The sequence below is a fragment of the Marmota monax genome, unplaced genomic scaffold, assembly GCF_021218885.2.
Source record: "Marmota monax isolate L192 unplaced genomic scaffold, Marmota_monax_Labrador192_F-V1.1 WCK01_AAM20220418_F8-fsc00051, whole genome shotgun sequence".
NCBI lineage: Eukaryota > Metazoa > Chordata > Mammalia > Rodentia > Sciuridae > Marmota > Marmota monax.
In genome coordinates, this window is record NW_026695202.1 from 10,534,077 (window position 1) to 10,553,397 (window position 19,321).

The 19,321-nt window shown below is 46.6% G+C and overlaps 1 protein-coding gene across 5 annotated transcripts in view; it reads right to left on the bottom strand.

The window, feature by feature from the left end:
• Positions 1-542: 542 nt before the first annotated feature.
• Fam227a (family with sequence similarity 227 member A) overlaps positions 543-19,321 on the bottom strand; it is a 54,075-nt gene continuing 35,296 nt past the window's right edge. For 4 of the 5 annotated variants that reach the window (XM_046429697.2, XM_058574335.1, XM_058574336.1 and 1 more), the window contains 7 exons: positions 19,108-19,195; positions 16,106-16,197; positions 13,263-13,420; positions 11,565-11,717; positions 10,452-10,592; positions 5,497-5,616; positions 543-1,999 (listed from right to left, as the gene is read on the bottom strand). In XM_046429697.2, coding sequence (XP_046285653.1) covers positions 1,870-1,999; positions 5,497-5,616; positions 10,452-10,592; positions 11,565-11,717; positions 13,263-13,420; positions 16,106-16,197; positions 19,108-19,195 — 882 coding nt within the window. In that variant the 3' untranslated portion in view covers positions 543-1,869. The remainder of the gene's footprint in view (positions 2,000-5,496; positions 5,617-10,451; positions 10,593-11,564; positions 11,718-13,262; positions 13,421-16,105; positions 16,198-19,107; positions 19,196-19,321) is intronic. The other variant, XM_046429699.2, reaches the window with a different exon arrangement.

The following is a 19,321-nucleotide window of genomic DNA, read 5'->3' on the forward strand; positions in this document are numbered from 1 at the left end:
ATTTATTAACTGGAATGTTTCTAAAGAGAAAACTTTCCCTCGCCCTCTCTCTGGTTACCTGGTGACGTGGTTTATGTGGTACTGGCATGATAAATGCTCACACGTTCCCTGTAGTTACCAGTTTTCAAAATAACAATTTGATTTCCTAATATCCTTCAATGGTGACCTATATTAGTTTCTTTAAGGTAACAACATAAACTTTGTGAAACATGTTTGATGTACTTCAGTCTATGGCTAGTAGTAGTAATACTAGTGCCTAAATGGTCTCATCATTTAGCGCATGGGACCCTCTTTAAAATGGCTCCTGCATATTTCTGACAGGACTTTTGTCAGAGTCCAGTGTGGTAAGACTTCCACGTTCATCCCATGACCCTCCTGCCCTGGATATGGGGCCATCATTCCCTCAAGGATACTGGGATCCTTTGAGTGAGGATGGTTTTACAAGACGACAGGCCGGGTCACTACAGCTGGCTCACTCTTTATTTCTAGGCCATTTCAATGGACAGACTTGGGAACTATGGTGTGTACGAGAGGGAGAAAGAAAAACAACATCTTTATTGAAGTATAATTTATATATGAGAAAGCACTTAAAGTACACGGGGTATATAAGTCCAAGAGCCTTCACTGTGATGGGGCATTTCCCTCACCCCAAGTTCCCCTAGATCTCTCTGTAATCCCTTCCATCCTCTGTTAGACCACAACGCAAAGAAAAGACCACCAACTCCAGTTGAAATCAAATTAAAGCAAGCTTGTAATTCCGACCAGCCGGGCTGCCTCTCCTGAAAACCGCAGGAACAGAAGACAGCCCTGCAGCTCTCCAGGAGCACAACTTTATACCCCAGAAAGTTACACACAGGGGGGTTTGAGAACTTACCGTTAACAAAATTTTGACAAGCATAGCACAAAGGCTAGTTGATATTTTAGCTGGCCCCGACATCAAAATTTATGGGGTCATTAGAGTTTCAGAGAGGGCTGCTATCTGGTCAGAGAGCCAGGCACGGGTGAGTCCAAGGCCCGGGCAGGCATTCCAAGCAAGTGCAGAAATCGCAGTAATTTATAGTAAAGCCGAAATTAGCTTTTTATGCCTTTGTGGTGAGATGGCTCCCAATCTTAAGGGGGAATTAGGCTGTGTTTATCCCTTTCCCTTTGAGCCCCATTTATTAGGCAAGAGGTTTTTTTTTTTTTCTACATTTTTATTGGTGCATTATAGTTGTGCACAACGATGGGATTTGGTGTTACATATTCATTATGCGCACACAAGATAATTTGGCCACTGTCATTCCCTAGTACTTCTCCCCTCTTTCCCTGCCTCCCATCCTATTTTATCTTTATTTTTCTCTCTCTGAAAGCATTATGTATTTATTGGCTTTCACATCCTTCATCCTCCTCCTGATTGGCAGCACTCTGCAGTTGGACTGCAGCTCTCTTCCTCAGTATTCCCAGGGCCCAGTGCGGGGAGGGCACAGAACAGACACTTAGCGCACTGCCTCAAGCCCTCCAAGCCCCGGTTCCTCCTGGGAGAGAGGGAGAGGTGGCAGCACCTACCTCGGAGTGTTGCCAGGAGGGGAGACTGAGAGAATGTTTACAGAGGACTAGGGGAGCACTCAGCAGCCGGTGGTGCTCACTTACTCTTATTGTTATATGATAACACCTGTTCCTTCAACTATTATTAATACATAGATAAATGACAGCATTAGTAAATACATGTCTAAATGAAGGAGGTGAATTAACTTCCACTCAAATCCTGACTTCAGCCCACAGTAGGAGTGAACTTTAATGTTATTCTTTGTCTGGTGGATTGGGAATGATTGACGTGTCCCAAATCACAGTACTAGTTTTCTGTTTCGCCGTTTCTTGTCTAGACGGAATTCAGCAGCCTTCACCCGTAAAGATTTTCTCCGTTCTTGGGCTCGATTCCCTTGAACTGTAAGGAGAGAGGCTGAGGACGACTAGTTCATTTTTCTGCATTGTTTTTGACCTCTTGGGGATTTCTGCCTCTCTGTAGAGGAACATAAAGACAGACAAATGGATTAAAAAGCCAGTATGAGGGCTAGGGTGTGGCTCAGTGGTACAGCATTTGCCTAGCATTGTGAGGCATTGGGTTGGATACTCAGCCCTGCATATAAATAAGTAAAATAACGGTCCACCAACTAATAAAAATATTTTTTAAAAATAAATTTTAAAAATTTAAAAATCAGTGTGACATTTTAAGAGGATTTATTCCTAACTTCACATGTAAGTACAGAGAGGCAACATTCTAAAATGTAACATTATTTTTTTTTCTATAAGCAATTAAAGGAAGTGGAAGGCTAAGCACACAGCAACTGACAATTTCTTCACTAAGAATTCCTGGATCCCAGCCACAGAAGTGGGCATCGGGGACTTGACCTGGGATGAGAAAAAGTCCCAGAGGTTGAGAGACTCACTATGCAGAGAGGCGACAGACAACTCCACAACCACAGTCAGATATATTTCGTGGGGCAAGTGCAGGAAATGCAGAGCACAGAACAGGCGTCTGGGTGGGCTTCCTGGAGGAGGTGTTGCCTGAGCTAGGCTTCCAGCACTGGGAAGGAGTCAGCCAGTGACAAGTGACTGAAACACACTCTAGGGAGGGGAAGGAGCAAGGACTCCTGGGAGCTCAGAGGAGGTCCGACACGGTCACCTGGGAGGAGACCTCAGCACTCTCTGAAGAAGCAGGAGCTGCAGGCCCAGAGGCCCTGGGCAGAGACAGCTGAGGCGAGGAAGGAGAGGAGAGCAGGGGCCACCTCATGAAGAGTGTGGATTTTGTCATTAGGGTCCTGAGAGGAATGAGGACAAACGGGGTTTTAAGTAGAGGAGTAGTGGGATTGATATGGATTTTGGTTTGTTTTTGTTTCCTTGCTTTTGAGAGAAGGGTCTTGGGGTCTGGCTCTGAATTGGGCTCCAGCGATCCTCCTGCCTCAACCTCCCAGTGGCTGGGGCTGCAGGGGTGTACTGCCCCAGGCTGAGATGTGCATTTTGGGAGGACCTCTTTTGACACTGGGAGACCTAGGAGGAGCCTGGGTCTGGACCACCACAAGTCTCAGATCCCCTGAGACCCGGAGAGGAGAAGATAGACTCGCCCCACAGGCCCCTTCTGAGCGTGCAGCAGCTCAGGGCCAGGGTCACTTCCCTTCAGTTTCCCTCCAGTGTTCACTGTGTGAAGAGCAGATGCTGGACTCTAACTTCCTACAAAAGGTCTGGGTCACCAGTCCTCAGGGACTTCTGAAAGGGGTCTAGAGGAACATTTTTGGATCCATTCTGTGCCTGGTCTAAATGTGAAGCCCGAGGCACGTGGAGGGCTCTTCCCTGTGGGTGAGAGTTTGTGCGTCTTCTGACGCTTCACCTTTCTGGGCCCAGCACTGGGTTGGCAGCAAGCTGAGCCCTGGGAGCAGAGGAGGCGTTCCTGGTCCTGGTCCCAGAGAACCTCAGAGTTCCGGGCGGGGCCCTCAACCACACACCCAGGGATTCCTGGAAAAAGGGACGTAAGAGGCTTTGCAAAGACTATGAAAATAAAAACAACCATGTAATGCTTATCATTGCCAGGCCTAGGCAAGACTCTATGCAGTTTAGATTGTTTTACACCTAACAACCATCCACAGGAAACAAGTCCAAACAAAAAACTTAGAAAATTTGTCCTCAAGTCATGGGGCAAATAAAGGGTGGGGCAGGGAGTCAAGCCTTAGAACCTTTTAGAGTCAAAGCTTCCTCAGCTCCACCTTTTTCTGTGGGGGAATCCAAAAAGGAGCCCTTTCCCTGCTTGTTTTAACTGGGGCTCAGGCAGAGCAGCCGCTCCACCCACAAGGTGGAGCCATTGAGTTGTTGGGGGGGAAGAAACTGAACCTTTTCCTTGCCTATTTTTAAATCACCCTTTTAATTTTCTAAATTTCTGTATGTTTTATAACTTACACAGTGTATTAGTACAGAAATAATTGTATATGCTCTCTTTTAAAAATTTTTTTAGTTATAATGGACACTACCTTTGTGTGTTTATTTTTTCATGTGGTGCTAAGGATTGAACCCAGTACCTCATACGTGCTAGGCAAGTGCTCTACCACTAAACTACCGCCCCAGCCCTGGTATATGCTCTCTTAATAATTAATATATTTAGGGACTGAGGGACACAAGAGCAAGAAAGCCTGAGTATTCCTGACTGAGAGACACAGACCAGGTATCCCGTGAAGGTAAATATTTGTGGGAGATTTTACAAGTTCCCAAAACATACATATAAACTGCCCCTTCAGCATCCTTTTTTGGTGGGGAGAGGGGAGAGTTCCAGGGACTGAACCCAGAGACACTTAACCACTGGGCCACATCCCCAGCATTTAAAATTGTTGCAGGGTCTTGCCAAGTTGCTTAGGGCTTTGTTAAATTGCTGAGGCTAGCAATCCTCCTGCCTCAGCCTCCTGAGGGGCTGGGATCATAGGTGTGCACCACCATGCCCAGTTACCTTCAGGACTTTCCAAAAGCCAGATTTGTCCCGGGGACTCAGGAGACTGAGATGGGAGGATCGTGAGTTCAAAGCCAGCTTCAGCAAGTTCGTGAGGCCCTAAGCAATTCAGTGAAACTCTGTCTCAAAATAATAATAATAATAATAATAATATAATAATAATAGGGCTGGGCCTGTGGCTCAGTGGTTAAATGTCCCTGGGTTCAATCCCCAGTAACAACAAAAAGCTAAATCTGACCACAAGATTCCCACTTGTCACCTTTCAGAGGCTCCCCACACTTGGAAACCCTCATGGCCATGCCCCCTGGCAGTTCCTCACACAGTAGCTGGCCTCCTCCCAGCTGCGCCCTGCCCTGCTCTGCCAGCCCCTTCCCTCAGGCTCTCCTTCAGCCCCACCCACACCTTCCCTCTGTCCTAGACATCACCCCTTCAATGGCTTCTGCTTGGCTCCTGGGCCTCTGCTCTGTTCCCGGCTGCCCACGGCCACCTCCCTTGGGTCCTTGGCCTTTCACTTGTTGATACACCTGCCTTCCCGCCACCAGCCCCTGGGGAGCAGTATGACCTTAACCGCTCCCTAGTCCCCACTGTCTACAGCAGGGAACCTGCGAGACCCCTCTCGGCCTGGGTTTGTGCTGCCACCTGCCTCAGGAGAGGTCCACCTCCACACCAGGTATGTCCGCACCAGGCTGCCGGCTTGGAAAATGATAAAGGAGCTGAGGTCATCACACCCTGTGGGGGCTGTTTTCATCTGGAGGTTGAACCCAGGGACTCATGGGCTGGGTGGGCTGGGCAAGCGCTCTACCCCTGAGCTGCACCCAGCCTGGCGCGCTCTGAGGGACACTGTCACATGTAACATTTTAAATAAAATAATGAGTGAAAGTGAATATATGAATAAACGCGGTGCCCCGTGCATCCAATGCCCCCTTTTGCTCTCCTCTTGGCCTAGAAAAAACTACAATGTGGAGGGCAGGGACTTTCCATTTCTCAGTCTTTGGGCACAGAGTCTTTTTCCTCGCTCTCCAACCCACCTGTTAGCAGAAATATCTTGGGCGCTGTAGGGATTTCCTACTTCCAGGGGATACGGGTCCTCAGGACTTGGAAATAAGAGAGGAGAGTGGTTAAACCTCAGCTTCTCTTCTCTTTCCCTCCTGTGGGAAAACAAGACATCGACAAAAACTGGTTAAGAAATTCACTGTGACTTCTCCAAAGGGTTCGCTGGAATCTTGATAGTGTTGAGAGAAAAAGTTTGCAGATCTGTCAATGATGGTGGCAGAAGAAAATAACTGAAGTGCTTTAAGCAATACCCAGTGCCCCTCGTTTTGCTTCTAGGAGTGCCAGGCCCTGGCCTAGGCCCTGGAGAGACAGGGGCATCCAGGACGAGGTTCCTGACTTAATGACAATCCCACAAGAGGTGGGCGAGCAAATCTATGACTAGAGCAGAACATTTCAGGAGAGCACAGGGGATATGATGGGCCACCGAGTGGGTGGTCAGGGAACTTCCCGGAGGAGAGGGTGGCTCAGCTGGTTTGAGGGCCAGGTGAAGAAATGGCTGAAGGATGGTCAAGTTGGAGGGAAGAGCAATAATATTGGTGAATTAGTTGACTTTTCTGTTTCCAAGACTCTAAAATGGATAATAGAAAGTCTGGTTTTTTGTTTTTTTTTTTGTGTGTGTGTGTGTGTGATGCTGGAGGTTGAACCCAGGGCCTTGTGCATGTGAGGTAAGCACCCTACCCACTGAGCTATGTCCCCAGTCACAGAAGATCTGTTTTTAATGATCCACTGCCAATCCTGTAAGATTTCTTGACTCAAGTTAACCTGCTCTAATAAAGAAAAAATTGTGGTCTTTGCTCAGTTCAGAGGAAAAAAAAAATGGAAGGTTTAGGATTACAAGGTTTCCGTGGGCAAGATTTTTAACCCTGTTAAGTTTTGATTCTTCATCTCAAAAACGGACAGTATATCACCATCTACTGGTGACGGAGACGGTTACCAACCCACTGGCCAGACTCCCCTTTTTCTTTCTTTTCTCTTCTGTTTTGTGGTACTACAGATTGAACCAGAGGTGCTCGACCACTGAGCCACTTCCCCAGGCCCTTTTTAAACTTTACTTTGAGACACAGCCTTACTAAGTTGCACAGACTGGCCTAGAATTTGTGATCCTCCTGCCTGGGCCTCCCAAAGTAACTGGAATCAGGTGTGCACCAGCTCACTCTCCCTCTTTTCTTTAGCAAACAAGGCAGTTTTTGAGATGGCAATGGGTCCAGATTTTTTTTAAGCTGAAAAAAAAAAAACCCTAAAACAAAAACCCTACTTTTCCAGCCTCTCTTGCAGCTATCACCATGTGACTGACCGCTGGCCACTGAAACGAAGTGGTGATGTTACACACATAGGGAGGGTCCCGGGGACGGAGGCAGTGACAGAGACTGACTGAATGGGCAGGAGGCATCTCTCTGAGGGGATGGGAAAGCTGCCCCAGCCACAGCCAGGGGCAGGTCCTGCACCTGTTGGCGGTGACATGCGCTGGTGCAGCTGAAAACCTGTACTGCTCGCTGACGCTCTGCATCCACCTGCAGCTCCAGGTGTGGATCTTCAGAATGTTACTTGCTGGGCTACAGGATGGGGACTGTCCCCAGGAGCCCTGAAGGCCTGCCTTTAGTAGCTGACGAAAGCACCGTTCTTCTTTTTGGGCTCACTGCCCTCCTTTCTACAGAACATGCTGAGACTCAAAAGAGAAATCACAAAACAAATTTAAAAGTATTTTGAGATGAAAACAACACAACACAACAAAATTGATGGCCTGAAGCAAAAACAGTGCTGGTGGCTCAGCCGGTTTGAGGACCAGGTGAAGAAATGGCTGAAGGATGGTCAAGTTGGAGGGAAGAGTTGGAGGGAAATTCATAGCCACATTTTGTGAAGAAGAGAGATCTCAACAACCACTTCATTCAAGGACTAGAAAAGAAGAGTAAACCAAACCCAAAGCTACCAGAAGGAAGGAGCTGATAAAGAGTAGTGCCAAGAAGGTGAATAGAGAATTAAAAAAAATAGTATATATTGTATTATGTGGTGCACGCCTGTGATCCCAGGGGCTCAGGAGGCTGAGGCAGGAGGATTGTGAGCTCAAGCAACTCAGTGAGACCCTGTCTCTAAATAAAATACACAACAGGGCTGGGGATGTGGCTCAGTGGTCCAGTGCCCTTGAGTCCAATCCCAAGTACCCCCCTAAAAAAAATAGGGTCAATTAAACAAAATGCTAGTTATTTTCAAAGACCAACAGAATTAACAAACCTTTGGTTCAACTGACTACAAAAAGGAGAAGGAATAAGAAAATTCAGAAATAAAAAGAGGAACATGACCCTGATCTTACAAAAATAAATCAGTTTATAAGAGAATATGAATGTTAATAAGTAAACTCAAATGAAATGAAAAATTCCCAGAAACATACAAACTTCCAAAAGTGACTCAAGAAAAAAATAAAAATTCTGTATAGAGTTATATAAGAAAGAGGGCTGAACCGGTAACAAAAACCTTCCAAAAAAGAAAAGTCTAGGATCATGTGACTTCACTGGTGGATTCTACCAGAGACGAATTAATACCAATTTTCAAAAAATAGAAGAGAAGTACTTCAGAACCCATTTCATGAGTCCTGCTTAGTTCCAGAAAAACAGAACTAGGAAAATGAAGGGAAGGACACTATCAAAGAAATGATTAAAAAAAAAAAAATTTCACATACTTGAAGGACACAACCTTCCAGAACCCCACTGGAACACACCAAGAAAGAGGTTGGTGCCAGGTCTGGTCACTGTGAGACCTCACCTGCTAGGGATAGAGATGACATCCTCAGAGCTCCCTTGGGGTGGGGAGGTGACATAAAATCCATAGGAATCAGAATGGCATCAGACTTCCCAACAGCACAAGTAGGAGGTGGGAAGAAAGGTCAAAATTCTGTGGCAAGTAGATTTGTATTTTAGAATTTTATTCCCAGAAAAATAGTTAACAATTATTTTTTTAATATTTTATTTTATTTTTTTTATTTAGTCATAGTTGGACACAATGCCTTTATTTATTTTTATGTGGTGCTGAGGATCGGACCCAGGGTCTCATGCGTGCGAGGAGAGTGCTCTACTGCTGAGCCACATCCCCAGCCCGTTAACAATTATTAATTAAGAAAAAAACACACATTGGACTTGAGAGACTGGGAAAATTGACTGCATACTTTTTCTTCAGGAGCTACTAGACAGATATGGGGCCCGAAAACAGTGACCCCCAACAGGTCAAATTGACAGGGGGAAGTGGCAGGTGAGGGAGAGAAAAGTCCCGAGTGGTCGGCTGGAGCTCACCTGCAGCCACAGGCCGCCAGGAGGAGGTCAGGACCTGAGAGAGAACTGTGGGACCAACTGAATCAAGGAATAAACCCGTGGCATATAGGATGCGTTTGAGAATATGGAAAATAACCTTGCTTGGCTTTTGATAGCTTTTAGCAATCCAAAAAATATCTAGAGATAAGGCCTAAAATGAAAAAGGAAACACAAACTACATGTGTAAGCATGTTATTTAGACAACAGAGGAGAATCCCAGAAAAGCCGCCAAGGGGATGGTAATCACGGTGGGGAGGGTGGCGGGGAGGGGAGGGCAGGGGCTGCTGTTGGGCCTCAGAAGCTGGACAGGTTTGCGTGATTCTTAGAGTCCACCTGCACGTATTTGTTTGACAAAAACAAAATGTTGATCTGACTGCTGCTCCTGTTAGAGATCTTGGAAGGCTGCTCCAGAGGGTGTGGCCTATGGCCTCCTGCTGCCCTTCATTCCCTCCTGTCCTTCCATCAGCCACACCCAGGGGCGAGCTCTTCAAACTGCCCCCTGATGAGCAAAGATCTGCCCCGCCCACTCTGTGCAGAAGAGCAGGGACTTCCTGGGACTTTCTGGGACTTCCTGGGACTGCCTGGGAGTTTCGCATTTGTACCTCATGTTAACTATTCACAGCTTTGTGTCCCCTTCTAGAATGGGAGCCCTTGAGGTCAAGGACTTGAACCCTAACCCTAACCCTAACCCTAACCCTAATCCTAACCCTTATGTCTTTGTATCCTTGGAACCTGGTATGGCTGGTCCTCCCTGAAGTTTTTCTTGGCTTCTCCGGGCCTCAATTTCCTATTCAGTAAAAATGGAGGTGATAGCATCAAATAGCATCTGAGGAGCTATAAATAAAATAAAATGGGCAAGTTGTCTCCGTCACCCATTCTACCCCGTGTCATTGACTGTGCACTGCACTCTCGGTCACAGGGACAGCAGGTTGGGCTAATTATAGCACTGCTTTCCAAAGGGTGTTGGTCCAGATGGGATGTGCAGGGCCTCAGACCTCAGTGAGGCTCGGCCTGTGAGGCCGAGAGGATGGCTCTCCTCACTGTGGGCCAGGCGCTGTCAGGAGGTCCAGGGACCTGGTGCCTGTCAGAGGCAGCTTGAAAAAGAAGTCAGCACACAGAGGGAGGAGGCCGAGAGGGTCAAGGACGGAGCACCTGAAAATGTCGCGGAGCCCCCTTGGGTGGAATGTGCTGTGTAGGCCGCTTGGAGCCGGCTTCCTAGCATTTGTGACCAAAGAGCTCTGATCCACACAGTTCATAAAGTACAAAGCCAGACACAGCAGTGCACACTGCCACCCCAGTTACTGAGGAGGCTGAGGCAGGAGGATCATGTCTGAGGCCAGACTCAGCAATTCAACAAGGTCCTGTCTCAATATAAAAAGGCTGGCATCCTAGAACACACCTGGATTCCGCCCCCCAGTGCAGGAAAAAAGAAAAAGAAAGCAGTTCATAAAGTAAACAGCCAGTGCTCCACACAGAAACGCAAAACCATTGGTAGCTTTTACCATCACTTGGAAATTGAAAAAAAAAAATCACTCTTGAGTGAATAAAACATAAAAGAAAGTGAACTTTTATGTGCTCTTTCCCTCACTGGGAATTCCTGTACTTTCCCCCCAGTTTTTGTTTGAACAAACCTTGAAAGAAACGCATCTTCCTTGAAAACGCTCCCTCGGAGTCTCCTCCGGGGCTCCTCGGGGCGGCAGCCGGGCGCAGGTGGGAGGAAGGCAGAGGCCTTTTTTTTATCTGCTTCTTTTTTATCGATATTTGTCACCTCCCTGCAGGAAAATAACAACACACATGGCCGAGGAGGACACAGGCGGTGTGGTCTTTGGGCAAATATTTACAAGCTCCTTAGCCTGCCAGGAACATTGGCTGAAACCGGGTTGACACAACAATGACCCAGTCACTGATACCAGACCCCGGGCTCCATGGGGAAAGAAGGGGTCCAGTACTCAGGGATCATAAGGCTCAAATTATAGACTGGTAAGAAGCTAGCATTGAACTTGGCCTAAACCAGTGGTAATTCCAACAATGGGGATCTTTCCCCAAGCCCCCTCAAGGGTCACTGTGCCCTGAGTCTAGTGACACAGATGTGTTTTAAGGTGACCACTGTGTATCTGCAGGCAAAACTTTGAGCATCACTTTATCAATACAAAGTGCACTGGGCTTTATCCTGAGCTACACCTTATCCAACAAAGAGCAGGGGTATTTAACGATGAAAGTGCTGATGAGCAGGGATTCAGCCAGCGGAAACAAGGGTGCACTGGAGCTGGAGAGCCTGCTGAGGACCTGACATCCCATCACTTGTCATCCTTCCCGATCCTCTGTGTGATCCTCACAGCTCCAAACTCTACCCTGGTGACAGCCGCAACTTCTCTCCGCGACCCTCTCCTCAGCCGGCCGTCCACTCCACGCCAGGGAAAGCCTGCCTTGTTCCAGACCTGGTCACTGCGGTCGGACTGAGTGGGCACCTGCTGGACGTAAAGCCTAAGGCTTGAGACTTCTGAACTCAGCACGAGAGGGAATGTCTGTCACGAGCCTGTCATGATTAAGTGTGTCTGCGCCAAGCCCCAAGAAAACTTTTAAAAGTCCAGGTCAGTCTCTGCAGTTGAGGAGTTCCCATTCTACCCCAGGAGAGCTGAGGATGCTCGCGCCGCAGAGAAAGCCAGCCCTGCCCTCGGTGCAACATGATGTGCTGCAAGGGACAAGGGCTGGACCCGTGGCCCGCCCAGAAGCCCCTCCAATACCTCAAGAAGTTGTCCTGCAGTTCATTTAGGTAACTATTGAAAGAATTCCATTCCTTCACGTGAAACTCGATCAGCTTGCTGAGTTTTTCCTTTCGCATCTTCATGTTTTTCAGGGTCAAGTTGATGACATCGGCGTACATCGGGGTGGACTCGGTGGTTTTTATGGTCAAGGAAGACCCTGTGCTGTTGGACTGTGTTTGTGTCTTGCATTTTTAGAGGTTTGAGCCTGATGTGTGGGCTGAGGCAGCTGGGATGGCAGAGCCGGGGAACACCCTGGGCTCTGGACAGGACAGCTGGCGTCTGAGCAGAGGACTTGCGGCCATGGTCTGCTCGGGAAGGAAGAGGCTCTCCTCAGCTCTCTCCTTGGAGCCAGTCCTCTCTGCCCTGATGAAGAAATGGGGGAGGCAGCACGTCTTAGGCCACCTGGGATCCTTAATGTGCTCACCTGGTGGACAGGAAGGGCTCAGGCCCTCCTCTCCCTCTGGCCACGGCTCCATGCTCCACCTCCTGTCACATGCTGAAGAGCCTCTCTGCTCCACATGCCCTCCAGGCCCACTCTTTTCTGTGACGTTGAGGATTAAACCCAGGGCTCGTCCCCAGCCCTCCTCCATCCCTCCTTCTTCTTTTTTTTGGGGGGTGGGGGCCGTGCTGGGGATGGGAGGTGTCCTGCATGCTCAGGTACTCTCCTGCTGGGCCACACCCCCAGCCCTCCACACCTTCTTCTTTTTTTTTTTTTGGTACTGGGGACTGAACTCCCTGTTTCGTATTTTATTTAGAGACAGGGTCTCACTGAGTTGCTTAGGGCTTTGCTTTCTGCTGAGGCTGGCTTTGAACTCTTGATTCTCCTGTCTCAGCCTCCCGAGCTGCTGGGGTTACAGGGCTCCACCTCTTCTTGATTGGATGGAATCTAAGCTGTGCTTATCACAAGCCTCAGACAAAATAAAAGTCATCCTCTATGTCTCCATTTCCTAAGCTGTAAAATAGGGATAATAATACCTACTCTAGATGATGTTAATAATAATGATGAGGGTTAGGACCAACAGCACTGATCAGCAATTTTGGTGTCGGTGTGAGGGTTTCATCTAATACACATACCCTTTTCCCCAAGGCCACCAACAAATTCCTGGCCCTTTTTCTATTTATCCTAAAGATTTGGTAAAAATTTCAGATCTCAAGAAAACAGGTATGGCATGTGTTGGGGTGCTGAGTCTTGGCAGTTTACCATGGGGATCAGAACTTGGGTTCTGTTTGGAATGACATAGGTCTATTGGTCCAAACAGACCTGGTCTCTGGAACCAATTCTAAACGTCCCATGTGCCATTTAATCATGACACTATTAGTTTGGTATAACTATACTTAGTTTAGGAATAAGTAGATTAAGACATTGACCTTCCTAAACTAAGCTTCCGAAAATAAGGACTATCAGCCTATTCATTCCGGTAAGTGGGAAAAAGAAAAATCTTACACACAGGGAAGTTCAGCTTGCTTGGGGTTACCCTGCCAGCTCAGGAGGTGGCTCCAGACCTGGAATTAGGATGAGGGGGACCCTGAGACTGAGGCTCTTGTCGTGGCTACCCCTGGCCAGCACCCACCTTGTGCCAGGCTCTGAGTGACAGCCTGAGGACCTTTTGCTGACCCCTACTTCCTGGAAGAGGTTGCCTGGAGCAACCTGTGCCCTGCCTACAGCCATAAGGATATGGGATGACCGTGGTATTTTCCCTCCTCACTACCAACACATCCTGGCCGGCATGCAGCAGGGTGAGGTAGCGGTGGATGAAGTAGACGATCAGGGGGCTCTTCCCGTACACGTTGAAGAGGTTTGCCGACGGCTCGGGCTTTTTGCAGGCAGGGTGAGACTGAGGGGGAAAGAAAGAGGGAAAGATAAAGCATACTGCCATCTTCACAGCACATATTAAGAAACGTGATGGCATTCCCATCCTCCCATCCCATAACTCCAGCTTTAAGATGCAGCCTAAGGACATAACCAAGGTAAAGAGAAAAGCTTCAGGCACTAAGATGTCTGCTGCAGAGATGGTCACCAAACACAGCAGACATTTCAGAATAGGCTAAATGTTTAAGGAGAAGACGGTGATATCTCCACCAGAAGGAGCAGCAAATCACTTTTAAAATGCTTATGGGGCTGGGACCTAGGTTAAGGTAGAGTGCGTGCCTAGCATGTGAGGTTCTGGGTTGCATCCCAAGCACTATAAAAAGGAAAAAAAAGTTTATGAAGAGTTGATAACCTAAAGTATTTCAGGTATAACAGTAAAATTTTTAAAATTGAGATGCAAAACAGGATAAGAAATATAATTATAATAAATATATTAAATAAATCAGTAAAAATGAAAGATGGATGATACTGGAAAGATATTTACCAAAATGTGAACAATTCATTTAGCAAATATTTATTGACTGACTGCTAGGTCTGCACATCACTTTAGGCACTGAAGACTCAGCAGAGAACAAGACAAATCCTAGGAAAACAAAGGCTAAGCCAACAACTGGAAGGACAACATGGCTGTGACCAATGAGCAGCAAGGAGGTCAAGGGGTGAAGAGTGGAGGCTGAGGGGACCACTTTCCAGGGGGTGTCAGGGAGGGCTGCCTCTGGGTCAGATCCTAGCAGGCTGAAACTAGGTGAGGATAGGGAGCTGGGGGAGGATCCCTGGACATTCTAGGCAGAGAACCCTGAAGCGGATGTGAGCCAGGTGCAGCTGTGCAGCCCAAGTGGAGCAGGAGTTAAGAACAGAGGACAAGGGGCTGGGATTGTGACTTGGCGGTAGAGTGCTTGCCTAGCAAGTGCAAGGCCCTGGGTTCGATCCTCAGCACCACATAAAAATAAATAAAATAAAGATACTGTGTCCAACTGTAACTAAAAAATATTTTTAAGAAAAGGGAAAAGGATTTGAATAGACATTTCTCCAAAAGTGATGCACAAGTGGCTGATAAGCACAGAAGGAGCTCTATACCATCAGTCATTGAGCAAAGCAAGTCAAATGAGACACCCCCTTTCCACTACAATCAAATAAATGAAATAAACATCAGTGAGAATGTGGAGAAACCAACATGCTCACACCGGGTAGGAATGGAGAATGGCAAAATGCTATGGAAAACAGACAGAGCTCAAAAAGTTAGACACAGACATAGCAACCCCCCTTCTAGGTGTACACCAGAGAAAACAGAAGACCTGTCCACATAACAACTCCATGAGTGTTCACAGACACAGCATTACCACGAGCCAAAAGTGAAATGATGTCCATCAATTGGTAAATGAATAAACAAAATAAGGTGTTCTCATGTAGTGAAATAGTTTCCCATAAAAAGAAATGAAGTACTTTCATACTACAGCACAGACAAACCAGAGGGTGAGAAGCCAGTCCCGAGAGGCCACATATTACATAATTTCATTTATATGGAATGTCCAGAATAGGCAAATCCACAAGACCAAAAGTGAATTGGTGGGTTTCTGGGGGCTGGGGAGAGGACTAGGATATGACTGCTAAGGAGTGTGAGGTTTCTTTTTTGGGTGATAAAATGTTCTGGGGGTGATGACTGCCCAATTCTGTGAATGAACCACCCCTTATACACTGCTTGGGGTGTGGCTTAGTGGTGGAGCATTTGCCTGGCACATGTGAGACCCTGGGTTTGATCCCTAGCACTGCAGAAATTCATTCATTCATTCATTCATTCATTCAAATGCTGGACTTTATGGCATATGAACTTCATCTTTTAAAAAATCTTGGCTCTACCACTTCCTAGCTATTTGAATTTGGGCAAAGTATTTACTCTTTTTGAGCTCCACTTTCCTCATCTATACAATGGAGACAACAAATAAAACTTATTAGGGCTGTGTGAGGATCAAATTAATTTATACACATATGTAATGTTATTAGAACAATATCTGGCACACAGTCAACACTCAATGAATTTTACCTATTATATGTTAAGTTGAAAAAGCAAAATAGCAACAAAAATATTCAAATTTGTCTATTTTTAAAAATGTTGACATTTCTTGACAGACAAGTCTAAGTCATATCACTTTTTTGCTTTGTGATCTTGGCCACATTTGTATCATCTTTCAGCATTTTTTTTCCACACTGCTAGTTACTGTAGTAGTGACTATCTCAGGGGACTGTCACAGCAAAATAAAATACACTGTGCCTTTAAGACTTAGCATAGTGCCCAACACACAATAAGTGTTCATTAAATATTAATTGTCATCATGACCTCAGGTAAGCCTCATAAGAACACCATGATCTCTCTGAGTGGGTGTCCCTTTTTGTAAAGTAGGAAACTGGGGCTCAGTGCTCTCCTTCCACTATACACAGGTTCCTGAGTTTCCAGCAGGTGGTTTGAATCCCAAAGAAATCCAAACAAAAAATGCTCTGTCAATGTTGGAATTGCCCTTAGGAGATTTCCTGAATGAGCACGAGAGTTAAAATCAGAACTACCCCAGTTCTTAGCCTGACATTGTCATAAAGCTAGGTTTTCTAGCCCATCTCTGACCCCCTTTTTAAATCACTCTGCCAGTCAGGTGCTTACCTCTTTAGTGAGCAGATTTGCACTCTCTCTTGCTTCTGATATCCTCTTGACCAGTGGTGTGGCTTTCCTCAAGACCAGGGTCGGACGATGCTCTGTCAATGTGATACAGCAAAAGAATTATCACTGAAGCTTGCCGGCTCCGATGCAGGCAAGGTCTAGGTCTCAGCTTCCCCGTAAAGGGGATATGCCTGGGGATGTGGATCATTAAAGAGACTCTGGTGGATGCAGCTATAGTGAATGCGTTTTATGTGACTTGCTTTTTAGCCAGATACACACCTGCAGGCCATGTGTTTACCCATTTACTCATCTAATATCTGTCCATTCTTTCATCCATCCATCCATCCAGAAAGTATTTATTGAATACCTATTATGTATGCACCAGGCACTTTCTGGGTGCCAGAAAGAGATTATCTTCAAGGATCTCCCAGTTTAGTGAGGGGGGAAAAAAAGACATGTAAATAATCAATGTAACACTAACTCAGGTGTCATGATAGAATTCTCCAGATACTGTGTGGCCACAGAATAAAGAAGAACAGGCCTAAAGTCTTTAAAAAATGGTAGGCAGTGAACAGGGGATGTAGCTCAGTGGCGGAGAACTGGCCTGGCAAGCACAAGGCTCTGGGTTCAATCTCTAGTACTAGAAGAAAATGAGAAGGAAAAAAAAAAAGTTAAATAGCAACAGGAAGGAAGGGACAAAAAAGGTCCAACCTTGGCACAAAACTATGCTTTCTTGCACAGAATGTTAACAGAGAATATCTCAAAGATAAGTAGAGAAACAATAGATCATCTCTAAATAGGTGATCAGAACAACTGCAGAGTTCTCAGCAATAGCAATGGAACCGGAAAACAGTCAAGCAAAATGACCAAAGCACTGAGGGAGAGTTGGGGACGATAATGCATTCAGCCTGTGGGGAAGGGGTGGGGTTACATGGCTCTGAGGTCTTTGTTTGGTTCAGGAAAGGGGCTGGGCTAAGTCATTATTTAACTTCAAATAAAGTTAAATATGCATGCTAGGATTTCACAGGCTCACAATAAAGCAACTTCCTCACCCTCTGCTTTACTGAGGTCAGGGGCCAGAGGGCTGTCTGATGTGGGGAAGGTCCTGTCACTGGAGGATGGTCATCAGTATTCCTGACCTCTAATCACTAAATGCCAGTAGCACCTTGCCCCTGAGAGGCAGCAACCAAGACTATATCCAGACCCTGTTAAACATTCCTTGGGGGGAAATGTCTCTGTTTGAGATCCACTGCAATGAAGAATGTAAACAGAATATGGAACTTTCCAAAAAAACAGAATAAAACGGAGTAAGAAAGATAGAATGAAAAAAATCAGGAATCTGGATTAGGTTAAGATGAAATAAGCGCATTCCACTCTGTTCTTCAGTGAATGCAGCTAAAAACCCTACGCAGAACCCCCGGCCCCACTGTCTGAGGACTCTGAAAAAGGCACAGTAGCAGGTAAACTGGAAGGAAATCCAGATGCAAACCTGGTTCCACAAGGATTTGTTTTTCCTTCGTATCTCCCAGCTCAGAGGCATCTCAGGGCTGGAGGTGCAGGGGTCCTCTGCCCTCTTCTGCCCGATGCCCTGCGGGTGCAGGCACACACACACACATACACACAACATACACTCGCACAGCCCGGAGCTGTCCAACGTGGTGGTCCTGGAGCTGTTGTGATCCACTTCTGGCAGACCTCTCCTCCTGGGAGGCTGGGGATGGGGCCAGGACGTATATTAGTCTTTCTGGTGACCAATGCTCTTCCTCACGCTCCCTAGGGGCTGCACCCTAAGATTTGGCCTGAGTTCAGTGTGGTTGAAAAAGACCCATTATGAACAAGTCACTTCTTTCACTCTGGAAATTACAAAGGCTTAAGGGGCTCTGTGCCAGGAACTGGGACAAATGCCAAATAGAGTTTATCATTATGCCACACAATCCCAACAATCTAAAAGAAAAATTAGAAAAAAAAAAAAAAGTGGAGTCTCAGGGACCTATGGGACACTATGAAAAGGTCCAGAGTTTGTGTCACCAGAGTCCCAAAGTGAAAGAAGAAAGAAAAAAAAAATGAAAAATAATAGCTGAAAAAGTCCCAAATTGGGTAAAACACATAGATTTAAGAAACTCAGTAATGGGGCTGGGGCTGTAGCTCAGGGCAGAGTACGCCTGGGCCCGCCTGAGGAACTGGGGTGGATCCTCAGTGTCGCATAAAAATAAACCAATAAAACAAAGGTATGTTGTCCGTCTACAATTTAAAAAGAAAAGAAAAAGAAACTCTGTAAGCCCCAAAGAAGCTGTGATGTCATGTGAACAGGGTTTCATCCTGATCAGTCTGCTGAAAGACCATGCGGGGTCCTGAGGACAGAGAGAGAGGGACATCGCTCAAAAGCGGACAAGAGCTGACGGGCTGGATTTCTCATCGGGAACCTCAGGGACTGCAAGGCTGCGGACCGACATCTGGGGGGGGGGGGGCGGGAGGGGGAATGAGCTCAGGGCCTTGCTCATGCCAAGGTCCTCGTGCCACGCCCCCAGCCGGGACCAACAACTCCAAGTGCTAAGGGAAAAGACCTCTCAACCCTAATTCCACATCCAGGAAAACATCTTCAAGAATGAAGGTGTAAAAAAGACATTTTCAGACGGAAGAAAAGTAAGGGACGGCAGGCCACGGTAAGAGGCCTATTTTAAATGAAATTCTCGTGGAAGTTTTGTTTTCACACGGGAGGAAAATGAGAGCTCGGGGAAACCTGGGTCTTCAGGATTGAAGAAAAAGCAACAGAAACTGGAATTATCTGGCCACACAAAAGAAATATAATTGACCATTTTCCTTGATCAGTGCTCACTGAACCAAAAAGACAGCCATATCTTCTCATGAAGGCTGCTTGGTGCCAAGGTGCAGGCTAGAGCCACAAGAGTAGAGCAAATTGTGTTCAAAATGACCCAAGAAACTAGGGTTTGGGAGATAAGAACCAAGTCAAAAGCCACCATTTCTCTTTGTGGAAGTCAGCATACCTCTCGTAGCACTCTGGGCTCGCAGGTTCTCTCCTGAATTCAGCCTGGCTGCGGAGACTCTGTCGTTGGCCGAAGGTGTGATAGAAGACTCCAGGAGAGAACGGAGAAAACGTCATTAGGAAACTGGTAGCAAGAGGAATAATGCGACTTCTTAGCTACTCCTCATCTTTCTCAGCAAGGAACACACAGAAGAGGACCATTCAGGCCCAGTTTG